This window comes from Salmo salar, chromosome ssa20 (genome assembly GCF_905237065.1).
Source record: "Salmo salar chromosome ssa20, Ssal_v3.1, whole genome shotgun sequence".
In the NCBI taxonomy this organism is placed as follows: domain Eukaryota; kingdom Metazoa; phylum Chordata; class Actinopteri; order Salmoniformes; family Salmonidae; genus Salmo; species Salmo salar.
In genome coordinates, this window is record NC_059461.1 from 85609667 (window position 1) to 85622514 (window position 12848).

The 12848-nt window shown below is 45.7% G+C and overlaps 1 protein-coding gene across 1 annotated transcript; it reads left to right on the forward strand.

The window, feature by feature from the left end:
• Positions 1–5447: 5447 nt before the first annotated feature.
• LOC106581437 (uncharacterized) lies at positions 5448–12586 on the forward strand. Its single transcript, XM_045704231.1, has 7 exons — positions 5448–5686; positions 7965–8094; positions 8672–8765; positions 8869–8996; positions 9673–9815; positions 10347–10544; positions 12332–12586. Exons 1-7 carry the CDS (start codon positions 5676–5678, stop codon positions 12447–12449), a joined length of 822 nt encoding a protein of 273 aa, XP_045560187.1. The 5' UTR covers positions 5448–5675; the 3' UTR covers positions 12450–12586.
• The last annotated feature ends 262 nt before the right edge of the window (positions 12587–12848 follow it).

Genomic DNA, 12848 nt, shown 5'->3' on the forward strand with positions numbered 1-12848 from the left:
TACAGGACTAGTAAAGGTCTGTTAATACAGGACTAGTAAAGGTCTGTGAATACAGGACTAGTAAAGGTCTGTGAATACAGGACTAGTAAAGGTCTGTTAATACAGGACTAGTAAAGGTCTGTTAATACAGGACTAGTAATACAGGACTAGTAAAGGTCTGTTAATACAGGACTAGATAAGGTCTGTTAATACAGGACTAGATAAGGTCTGTTAATACAGGACTAGTAAAGGTCTGTTAATAATGGACTAGTAAAGGTCTGTTAATTCAGGACTAGTAAAGACCCAGTGTTACAGACGTCTATATAGGTCTGTTAATACAGGACTAGTAAAGGTCTGTGAATACAGGACTAGTAAAGGTCTGTTAATACAGGACTAGTAAAGGTCTGTGAATACAGGACTAGTAAAGGTCTGTTAATACAGGACTAGTAAAGGTCTGTTAATACAGGACTAGTAAAGGTCTGTTAATACAGGACTAGTAAAGGTCTGTTAATACAGGACTAGTAAAGGTCTGTTAATACAGGACTAGTAAAGGTCTGTTAATACAGGACTAGTAAAGGTCTGTTAATACAGGACTAGTAAAGGTCTGTTAATACAGTACTAGTAAAGGTCTGTTAATACAGGACTAGTAAAGGTCTGTGAATACAGGACTAGTAAAGGTCTGTGAATACAGGACTGGTAAAGGTCTGTTAATACAGGACTAGTAAAGTTCTATTAATACAGGACTAGTAATACAGGACTAGTAAAGATCTGTGAATACAGGACTAGTAAAGGTCTGTTAATACAGGACTAGTAAAGGTCTGTGAATACAGGACTAGTAAAGACCCAGTGTTACAGACGTCTATATAGGTCTGTTAACACAGGACTGGTAAAGGTCTGTTAATACAGGACTAGTAAAGGTCTGTTAATACAGGACTAGTAAAGGTCTGTTAATACAGGACTAGTAAAGGTCTGTTAATACAGGACTAGTAAAGGTCTGTTAATGCAGGACTAGTAAAGGTCTGTTAATACAGGACTAGTAAAGGTCTGTTAATACAGGACTAGTAATACAGGACTAGTAAAGGTCTGTTAATACAGGACTAGTAAAGGTCTGTTAATACAGGACTAGTAAAGGTCTGTTAATACAGGACTAGTAAAGGTCTGTTAATACAGGACTAGTAAAGGTCTGTTAATACAGGACTTGTAAAGGTCTGTTAATATAGGACTAGTAAAGGTATGTTAATACAGGACTAGTAAAGGTCTGTTAATACAGGACTAGTAAAGGTCTGTTAATACAGGACTAGTAAAGGTCTGTTAATACAGGACTAGTAAAGGTCTGTTAATACAGGACTTGTAAAGGTCTGTTAATACAGGACTAGTAAAGGTCTGTTAATACAGGACTAGTAAAGGTCTGTTAATACAGGACTAGTAAAGGTCTGTTAATACAGGACTAGTAAAGGTCTGTTAATACAGGACTTGTAAAGGTCTGTTAATATAGGACTAGTAAAGGTATGTTAATACAGGACTAGTAAAGGTCTGTTAATACAGGACTAGTAAAGGTCTGTTAATACAGGACTAGTAAAGGTCTGTTAATACAGGACTAGTAAAGGTCTGTTAATACAGGACTAGTAAAGGTCTGTGCATACAGGACTAGTAAAGGTCTGTTAATACAGGACTAGTAAAGGTCTGTTAATACAGGACTAGTAAAGGTCTGTTAATACAGGACTAGTAAAGGTCTGTTAATACAGGACTTGTAAAGGTCTGTTAATATAGGACTAGTAAAGGTATGTTAATACAGGACTAGTAAAGGTCTGTTAATACAGGACTAGTAACGGTCTGTTAATACAGGACTAGTAAAGGTCTGTTAATACAGGACTAGTAAAGGTCTGTTAATACAGGACTAGTAAAGGTCTGTTAATACAGGACTAGTAAAGACCCAGTGTTACAGACGTCTATATCGGTCTGTTAATACAGGACTAGTAAAGGTCTGTTAATACAGGACTAGTAAAGGTCTGTTAATACAGGACTGGTAAAGGTCTGTTAATACAGGACTAGTAAAGGTCTGTTAATACAGGACTAGTAATACAGGACTAGTAAAGGTCTGTTAATACAGGACTAGTAAAGGTCTGTTAATACAGGACTAGTAAAGGTCTGTGAATACAGGACTAGTAAAGGTCTGTGAATACAGGACTAGTAAAGGTCTGTTAATACAGGACTAGTAAAGGTCTGTTAATACAGGACTAGTAATACAGGACTAGTAAAGGTCTGTTAATACAGGACTAGATAAGGTCTGTTAATACAGGACTAGATAAGGTCTGTTAATACAGGACTAGTAAAGGTCTGTTAATACAGGACTAGTAAAGGTCTGTTAATTCAGGACTAGTAAAGACCCAGTGTTACAGACGTCTATATAGGTCTGTTAATACAGGACTAGTAAAGGTCTGTGAATACAGGACTAGTAAAGGTCTGTTAATACAGGACTAGTAAAGGTCTGTTAATACAGGACTAGTAAAGGTCTGTTAATACAGGACTAGTAAAGGTCTGTTAATACAGGACTAGTAAAGGTCTGTTAATACAGGACTAGTAAAGGTCTGTTAATACAGTACTAGTAAAGGTCTGTTAATACAGGACTAGTAAAGGTCTGTGAATACAGGACTAGTAAAGGTCTGTGAATACAGGACTAGTAAAGGTCTGTTAATATAGGACTAGTAAAGGTCTGTTAATACAGGACTGGTAAAGGTCTGTTAATACAGGACTAGTAAAGGTCTGTTAATACAGGACTGGTAAAGGTCTGTTAATACAGGACTAGTAAAGTTCTATTAATACAGGACTAGTAATACAGGACTAGTAAAGATCTGTGAATACAGGACTAGTAAAGGTCTGTTAATACAGGACTAGTAAAGGTCTGTGAATACAGGACTAGTAAAGACCCAGTGTTACAGACGTCTATATAGGTCTGTTAACACAGGACTGGTAAAGGTCTGTTAATACAGGACTAGTAAATGTCTGTTAATACAGGACTAGTAAAGGTCTGTTAATACAGGACTAGTAAAGGTCTGTTAATACAGGACTAGTAAAGGTCTGTTAATGCAGGACTAGTAAAGGTCTTATAATACAGGACTAGTAAAGGTCTGTTAATACAGGACTAGTAATACAGGACTAGTAAAGGTCTGTTAATACAGGACTAGTAAAGGTCTGTTAATACAGGACTAGTAAAGGTCTGTTAATACAGGACTAGTAAAGGTCTGTTAATACAGGACTAGTAAAGGTCTGTGAATACAGGACTAGTAAAGGTCTGTTAATACAGGACTAGTAAAGGTCTGTTAATACAGGACTAGTAAAGGTCTGTTAATGCAGGACTAGTAAAGGTCTGTTAATACAGGACTAGTAAAGGTCTGTTAATACAGGACTAGTAATACAGGACTAGTAAAGGTCTGTTAATACAGGACTAGTAAAGGTCTGTTAATACAGGACTAGTAAAGGTCTGTTAATACAGGACTAGTAAAAGTCTGTTAATACAGGACTAGTAAAGGTCTGTTAATACAGGACTAGTAAAGGCCTGTTAATACAGGACTAGTAAAGACCCAGTGTTACAGACGTCTATATAGGTCTGTTAATACAGGACTGGTAAAGGTCTGTTAATACAGGACTAGTAAAGGTCTGTTAATACAGGACTAGTAAAGGTCTGTTAATACAGGACTAGTAAAGGTCTGTTAATACAGGACTAGTAAAAGTCTGTTAATACAGGACTAGTAAAGGTCTGTTAATACAGGACTAGTAAAGGCCTGTTAATACAGGACTAGTAAAGGTCTATTAATACAGGACTAGTAAAGGTCTGTTAATACAGGACTAGTAAAGGTCTGTTAATACAGGACTAGTAAAGGTCTGCTAATACAGGACTAGTAAAGGTCTGTTAATACAGGACTAGTAAAGGTCTGTTAATACAGGACTAGTAAAGGTCTGTTAATACAGGACTAGTAAAGGTCTGTTAATACAGGACTAGTAAAGGTCTGTTAATACAGGACTAGTAAAGGTCTGTTAATACAGGACTAGTAAAGGTCTGTTAATAAAGGACTATTAAAGTTCTGTTAATACAGGACTAGTAAAGGCCTGTTAATACAGGACTAGTAAAGGTCTGTGAATACAGGACTAGTAAAGGTCTGTTAATACAGGACTAGTAAAGGTCTGTTAATACAGGACTAGTAAAGGTCTGTTAATACAGGACTAGTAAAGGTCTGTTAATACAGGACTAGTAAAGGTCTGTTAATACAGGACTAGTAAAGGTCTGTTAATACAGGACTAGTAAAGGTCTGTTAATACAGGACTAGTAAAGGTCTGTTAATACAGGACTAGTAAAGGCCTGTTAATACAGGACTAGTAAAGGTCTGTGAATACAGGACTAGTAAAGGTCTGTTAATACAGGACTAGTAAAGGTCTGTTAATACAGGACTAGTAAAGGTCTGTTAATACAGGACTAGTAAAGGTCTGTTAATACAGGACTAGTAAAGTTCTGTTAATACAGGACTAGTAAAGGCCTGTTAATACAGGACTAGTAAAGGTCTGTTAATACAGGACTAGTAAAGGCCCAGTGTTACTTCCTGTAATGGGCACGCTGACCTACCAGACACCCCCTGCCCAGTGGAGGGGTTTATAGACTATTGACATTCACTATTGAGAGGTCAATGTCAGAGACGGCCTGGCCTCAGTCTGTTCAGCCACAGGGTATCAGCGAGTGGGATACGTAACAGCTTTCTTCCCAAATATCTATTCATTTGGTATTCCTGTCCAAGAATGTGCACCACCCTGCAGCACGTACCGTGCCAGGGGATGATTGATCAGCGGGCGCATGACCCAGCAGTTCAATGAATTGAAGGTTGTTGGAGGTCATGCACCAGAACCAACGCGGGAAATACTTATTTCGCTTCACGCACAGAGACTGAGTTCCTTTGCGCTCAAACTCAATCGTGTTTATGGGAATGTAACATTAATCTCTCACTCTCTTACAGTATATTTTATGGTTTTCTCCTACAAACAAAACAGCTAATTCCTGTATTCAAAGGATGCAATAACACGAAATAAGAATGATCACCTTTGTGTTTAAAATAAATCAATAACATTCTTGTTTATTTATTTGACGAATGCTACTCAATCAAAATATGACTACGTGACAACTCCTAGGCCTAGTCACTACAAACTGGCAAGATAATCCTGCAGTAATTGTACAAATCCCCCCAAAATCTATTTATTTTAGTGTTAAGGGCTCCACCGGTTACTCTCCATGGGTAACTAGTGTAGGAAAGCTAACTGAGAATGTCCTGGTCAAATAAATAAGAGTCCAAAGGCTTTTAACCCTTATGTATTTGATCATTTCTACCGCTGCTCGCCTGGCCTTTATGTACTGGAATCTAAATTAACCCTGTTCATTTTCCCCCTGCCTGTGAGACACGGAGATAACTACGTCACAACCTGCACCGGACTCACGGCGTTGCCAAGCAATGTGCACCTGCCCCCGTTGACCTTCCTCTGCCCGCTACACGAGTGCTACACGGACGCTAGTCTCTGTATGCTCCAGACACCGGAGCAGTCGTTACCTCGGGTCTAACAGGGCGTTTCGCTCCCATGGGAAACCACAGGGTTGTACGACTACGCTCCGTTCATTACGCGCTACAGACCAAGGAAATTTGGTAGAACTTTGGGAGATGTCAGAAAGGTAGGTAAAATAGGTCATTTAATAGCTTTGTGTTGTCATCCTTTTCCATTGAGCAGTGCTTCAAGTTGGAAAACTTTACAAATGTACGCTTAACAAGCAAAATGCATTATTTGGTTTGCATTTAGGCTATGTATGATTTGGAATTCTTCATTATTTCATTAGCCCAGGCTGCATTATTTATGACCATGGTTATTTTTCCATGCAACAAGCCTATAGGTTATATAGTCTAGACAATGTGTAGATGATCACATCAAATAAAAATCTCACAATTATTAGTACTTTACACAAAAATAGACGATAATAATTAAAACAACATTACTATCCAGGTTCTTTTTATGCAGCTATTATTAACTAATGACACCTGGTCGGGTATCCGCTGTTATGGCGACGGCTCTAATCCGGTGCGCAAGGCAGAGTTCACGGTAACCGAAACCGGACGGCTGCGTGTCAGGGTTTCAGCAATGTGGATGTACCTGAGGAGTTCCGTTTCAACCAGCCTCCTTGAAGAGTGGGCGACAGAAACAGACAGAATTCTCCGAGGCTTTAGGCCTATGATAGAAAAACGTAGGCCTGAAGAGAAGAATATGTTATGTTTAGGCCTAGGTTTATGATGATTTTCAAGGCTCTTTTCATTTGGGTTTTAATTTGGCCTTACATTATTTATTTATTTACATTTTTCCTTTTGGCTCTGAAGCTGTTGAAATTTATTTTCCCTCTCTCTTTCTCTCCCGCTCTCTCTGTTTTCACACCCCTCCTACCCTTTCCCTCCCTTTCCCTCCCTTTCCCTTCTCACTTTCATCCCACTCAATCCTTCCTACATCTTTCACCCTCAAACTCCCTTGTTGTCCCTCTCTCCCAGTTCCTCAGGTGTGTTGTTGTCCCTCTCTCCCAGTTCCTCAGGTGTGTTGTTGTCCCTCTCTCCCAGTTCCTCAGGAGTGTTGTGGTTCCTCTCTCCCAGTTCCTCAGGTGTGTTGTTGTCCCTCTCTCCCAGTTCCTCAGGTGTGTTGTTGTCCCTCTCTCCCAGTTCCTCAGGTGTGTTGTTGTCCCTCTCTCCCAGTTCCTCAGGTGTGTTGTTGTCCCTCTCTCCCAGTTCCTCAGGTGTGTTGTTGTCCCTCTCTCCCAGTTCCTCAGGTGTGTTGTTGTCCCTCTCTCCCAGTTCCTCAGGTGTGTTGTTGTCCCTCTCTCCCAGTTCCTCAGGTGTGTTGTTGTCCCTCTCTCCCAGTTCCTCAGGTGTGTTGTTGTCCCTCTCTCCCAGTTCCTCAGGTGTGTTGTTGTCCCTCTCTCCCAGTTCCTCAGGTGTGTTGTTGTCCCTCTCTCCCAGTTCCTCAGGTGTGTTGTTGTCCCTCTCTCCCAGTTCCTCAGGTGTGTTGTTGTCCCTCTCTCCCAGTTCCTCAGGTGTGTTGTGGTTCCTCTCTCCCAGTTCCTCAGGTGTGTTGTTGTCCCTCTCTCCCAGTTCCTCAGGTGTGTTGTGGTTCCTCTCTCCCAGTTCCTCAGGTGTGTTGTTGTCCCTCTCTCCCAGTTCCTCAGGTGTGTTGTTGTCCCTCTCTCCCAGTTCCTCAGGTGTGTTGTTGTCCCTCTCTCCCAGTTCCTCAGGTGTGTTGTTGTCCCTCTCTCCCAGTTCCTCAGGTGTGTTGTTGTCCCTCTCTCCCAGTTCCTCAGGTGTGTTGTTGTCCCTCTCTCCCAGTTCCTCAGGTGTGTTGTGGTTCCTCTCTCCCAGTTCCTCAGGTGTGTTGTTGTCCCTCTCTCCCAGTTCCTCAGGTGTGTTGTTGTCCTTCTCTCCCAGTTCCTCAGGTGTGTTGTTGTCCCTCTCTCCCAGTTCCTCAGGTGTGTTGTTGTCCCTCTCTCCCAGTTCCTCAGGTGTGTTGTGGTTCCTCTCTCCCAGTTCCTCAGGTGTGTTGTTGTCCCTCTCTCCCAGTTCCTCAGGTGTGTTGTTGTCCTTCCCTCCCAGTTCCTCAGGTGTGTTGTTGTCCCTCTCTCCCAGTTCCTCGGGTGTGTTGTTGTCCCTCTCTCCCAGTTCCTCAGGTGTGTTGTTGTCCCTCTCTCCCAGTTCCTCAGGTGTGTTGTTGTCCCTCTCTCCCAGTTCCTCAGGTGTGTTGTTGTCCCTCTCTCCCAGTTCCTCAGGTGTGTTGTTGTCCCTCTCTCCCAGTTCCTCAGGTGTGTTGTTGTCCCTCTCTCCCAGTTCCTCAGGTGTGTTGTTGTCCCTCTCTCCCAGTTCCTCAGGTGTGTTGTTGTCCCTCTCTCCCAGTTCCTCAGGTGTGTTGTTGTCCCTCTCTCCCAGTTCCTCAGGTGTGAACACGAGCAGTGGCAGTTTTCCTAAATCCCACTCCTCCCAGTACTCTGAAATCAGCGTCACACACACACCCCTCTCCGTGGACCAGAGTCCAGATTCCGGAATCGTCAAAACCCCTGTGAGTGTCACGCTTTACGTCACATTCTCACCCTCCAGTCCTCCGTCCTCGCTCTCGTACCCTCCTAACTTCTGACAGCCCATTACAAAGCTCCTCCCCCCACAACATGCCCCTCTCATCCTGCAACAGTATGACTGGTCCAAACCCCCTAGCCCTTCCATTTGAAACCTAGGCGCAGCCATCACTGTATTGCTCACCCCTATCCAGTTCCTACCTGCCAACACAGAGGGGTCAGGGCTTGTTTAGAATGCTATAGAGGAGTCACTCTGTTTGTGACATGAGAGCACAGGCTCCAAGGCTGGCTCTGATGTCAGGGGTCACCAAGCATGGGTCTAGTCCCCCACGTGGCTAGGTGGGGGTGGGTGGGGGGGGGGGGGGTTATAGTCACAGTCAAAGCTCAGGTGAAGAGGCAGAGACAGGGATGAGGGTCACAGAGCACCCCCAATCAAGGCTCTCATATTCAGATCCCAGCCTGAAAAACAATCCTTAAAACCCCTTGCTTTTCGTTCTCCTTCTCTTCTTCCTCTTTCTCCTCTTATTCATCTCTCCTTCTCCTCTCTCTCCTCTCGTTTCTCAGCTGCCGTCCAGCCGGTTCAGGTTCGTGTCGTGGCAGCGCCTTGAGGAGAGTGATGTCAAAGGAGACCAGCTCTCCTGTCCCAGGGTCAGAGAAGGTCAGAGAGGTCACCACCTTGGCAACCTTTGACCTTTTAATAATTTTATTTTGCTCTCATCTCAGTTCTCATAAGTAACTGCTGTCATTATTATATCAACCAGGGCCGTCAGTGGAGGACCTCTTTCTGAGAAAGGATGACATCCCCTTGGAAAGGGGGAGGAGGAAGAGGAGAGAGGAGGAAGGGCAGAGATGGGAGGAGAGGCTTCAAGAGAACTGGGAGAATTGTGTGGTGAGTTAGAACTCAGAGACATACTGTACTATGTGTATAACAAGCATGTGTATAAGTGCCTGTGTGTGTGTGTGTGTGTGTGTGTGTGTGTGTGTGTGTGTGTGTGTGTGTGTGTGTGTGTGTGTGTGTGTGTGTGTGTGTGTGTGTGTGTGTGTGTGTGTGTGTGTGTGTGTGTGTGTGTGTGTGTGTGTGCGTGCGTGTTGACACACACCTGAGTAACCTCTCCCTGTATTCCTGGTATTCCCAGGAGCTGAACCTGTCCTCTCAGGGCCTGAGTAACCTCTCCCTGTATTCCTGGTATTCCCAGGAGCTGAACCTGTCCTCTCAGGGCCTGAGTAACCTCTCCCTGTATTCCTGGTATTCCCAGGAGCTGAACCTGTCCTCTCAGGGCCTGAGTAACCTCTCCCTGTATTCCTGGTATTCCCAGGAGCTGAACCTGTCCTCTCAGGGCCTGAGTAACCTCTCCCTGTATTCCTGGTATTCCCAGGAGCTGAACCTGTCCTCTCAGGGCCTGAGTAACCTCTCCCTGTATTCCTGGTATTCCCAGGAGCTGAACCTGTCCTCTCAGGGCCTGAGTAACCTCTCCCTGTATTCCTGGTATTCCCAGGAGCTGAACCTGTCCTCTCAGGGCCTGAGTAACCTCTCCTTGTGGTCCCTGTATTCCTGGTATTCCCAGGAGCTGAACCTGTCCTATCAGGACTTGGGTGATCCGTTCCAGCAGGACAACTTCAGTCGGATCCTGAGGAGGCTGATCCGAGTGGAGAGACTGCAGCTGATCAATAACTCCCTCACAGACCTGAGTTCTATATGCCTGCCAAGGTACTACACTATCCACAATGCCCATCTACACGCCTGCCATTATACTACACTACATACAAAGCATCAATATACGCCTGCAAGTTACTACACTAGCCACAATACAACTCTTCACTTCATATAGTGACAACCGTACTTTTGTCCTCTTTCCTCTACACAGTAAAAATAAAAGTGTTAATTTAACTTCTATAGAGTTGAATTCAACACTGTTTCAGATAACATTTGGTCCCAGTTCACATCGTGTTAAAGTTACTCAACAGGTAGTGTCACATTTTCAGAGTTAATTTGACTCAAAATGGTGTTAAAATTCACACATAATTGTGTAATAATATTTAACACTGGTTTAGTTTCACTCTCCAGTGTATTTTAATCACTGAATTGAGTTGAATTTACACTGCAATGACTGCATCGTTTTACACTCCGATTTAATTCCGACACTAAGAGCTCATTGACTCCTCATAATGTTGAAAATATTCATCCTGGGATAAAGTAAGTCAACACTGTAATTTTTACACCCCCTTTTTTACTGTGTAGGTGCCGAAGCCTGAATCTACATCGTAACCACCTGACATGTGTACGTCAGCTGCCAAAGCTCCCGGCCGTGGAGCACCTGTGTCTCTCTGAGAACAGCATCTCTACACTGGGGGGACTGGGGGCTCTGGGAACCAGCCCACTCCACTCCCTCACACTCAGATCTAACCCTGTCAACTACATACAGGACTACCGTGCACGGTGAGGGGGAATAGAGGGAGGGAGAGGAGGTGAGGAGATGGAGGTGGAGAGATAGAGGGAGGGAGAGGAGGTGAGGAGATGGAGGTGGAGAGATAGAGGGAGGGAGAGGAGGTGAGGAGATGGAGGTGGAGGATAGAGGGAGGGAGAGGAGGTGAGGAGGAGAGAGGGAGGGAGAGGAGGTGAGGGGGATAGAGGGGATAGAGGGAGGGAGAGAAGGTGAGGGGATAGAGGGAGGGAGAGGAGGTGAGGAGGATAGAGGGAGGGAGAGGAGAGGAGTTGAGGGGGATAGAGGGAGGGAGAGGAGGTGAGGGGATAGAGGGAGGGAGAGGAGGTGAGGGGATAGAGGGAGGGAGAGGAGGTGAGGAGGATAGAGGGAGGGAGAGGAGAGGAGTTGAGGGGGGATAGAGGGAGGGAGAGGAGGTGAGGGGATAGAGGGAGGGAGAGGAGGTGAGGGGGTAGAGGGAGGGAGAGGAGGTGAGGAGGATAGAGGGATGGAGAGGAGGTGAGGGGGGATAGAGGGGATAGAGGGAGGGAAGGTGAGGGGGATAGAGGGAGGGAGAGGAGGTGAGGGGATAGAGGGAGGGAGAGGAGGTGAGGGGATAGAGGGAGGGAGAGGAGGTGAGGGGATAGAGGGAGGGAGAGGAGGTGAGGAGGATAGAGGGAGGGAGAGAAGGTGAGGAGGGTAGAGGGAGGGAGAGGAGTTGAGGGGGATAGAGGGAGGGAGAGGAGGTGAGGAGGATAGAGGGAGGGAGAGGAGGTGAGGGGGATAGAGGGGATAGAGGGAGGGAGAGAAGGTGAGGGGATAGAGGGAGGGAGAAGAGGTAAGGAGGATAGAGGGAGGGAGAGGAGGTGAGGAGGATAGAGGGAGGGAGAGGAGAGGAGTTGAGGGGGATAGAGGGAGGGAGAGGAGGTGAGGGGATAGAGGGAGGGAGAGGAGGTGAGGGGATAGAGGGAGGGAGAGGGAGGGAGAGGAGGTGAGGAGGATAGAGGGAGGGAGAGGAGGTGAGGGGGATAGAGGGGATAGAGGGAGGGAGAGGAGGTGAGGGGATAGAGAGGATAGCGGGAGGTAGAGTAGGTGAGGGATAGAGGGAGGAGATGAGGTGAGGGGATAGAGGGAGGTGAGAGGAGGTGGAGAGATAGAGGGAGGGAGAGAAGGTGAGGGGGATAGAGGGCGGGAGAGGAGGTGGAGAGATGGAGGTGAGGGGGATAGAGGGAGGGCGAGGAGGTGGAGAGATGGAGAGGGGGTGAGGGGATAGAGGAAGGGAAAGGAGGTGGAGAGATAGAGGGAGGGAGAGGAGGTGAGGGGGATAGAGGGAGGGAGAGGAGATGAGGGGATTGAGGGTGAGAGAGGAGGTGAGGAGATGGAGGTGGGGATGTAGAGGGAGAGAGATGAGGTGAGGGGATAGAGGAGGTGAGGGGGTAGAGGGAGGGTGGGAGAGGAGCTGAGGGGAATAGAGAGGGAGAGAGAGTAGGTGAGGAAATGGAGCTGGGGAGATAGAGGGAGAGAGAGGAGATGAGGTGAGGGGGATAGAGAGAGAGAGAGGGGATGAGTGGGATAGAGGGAGGGAGAGGAGTTGAGGGGGATAGAGGGAGGGAGAGGAGTTGATGAGGATAGAGGGAGGGAGAGGAGGTGAGGGGGATAGAGGGAGGGGGAGAAGGTGCGGGGATAGAGGGAGGGAGAGTAGGTGAGGGGGATAGAGGGAGAGAGACGAGGTGGGGAGATAGCGGGAGAGAGAGGAAAATTATAGAATGTCTTAAAACCCTTTGTTGCCCTTTCCTCTCTGCAGTGTGTTCTCTTGTTTGCCAAAACTAAGAGTTCTGGATGGAATCCCCAAGCTGCCAGAAGATTCCATGCCTCCTGGACTCCAACTCCCAGCAGCCACCAGGATGTGTAACGTTCTGTGACATCAAACTAAGGGGCTTTGAGAATTCCATAAATAATAATAAAAGTAATTCCATAAATAATGCACTGACAACATTTTTAGTAGGCCTACTAATACTGTGTATATTTTATGACTGAATATATAAGATTTTTTATACATTATACTGTTAAGAGTTGTTTTTACTTGTACGGGGATAAAGTTATGTGACTGGGCTGTGTTAGGCATTTGGCTGATCTAGGAAGACACAGAGGCTCATGTTGGAACTTGGCTTTGAGGGAGGGAGAGAGAGTGGGAGGGAGGGAGAGAGAGAGAGAGGGAAGGAAGGAGAGAGAGAGAGAGAGAGAGAGAGAGAGAGAGAGGGAGCGAAGGAGGGAGGGAGGGCGAGAGAGTGGGAGGGAGGGAGAGAGAGTGGGAGGGAGGG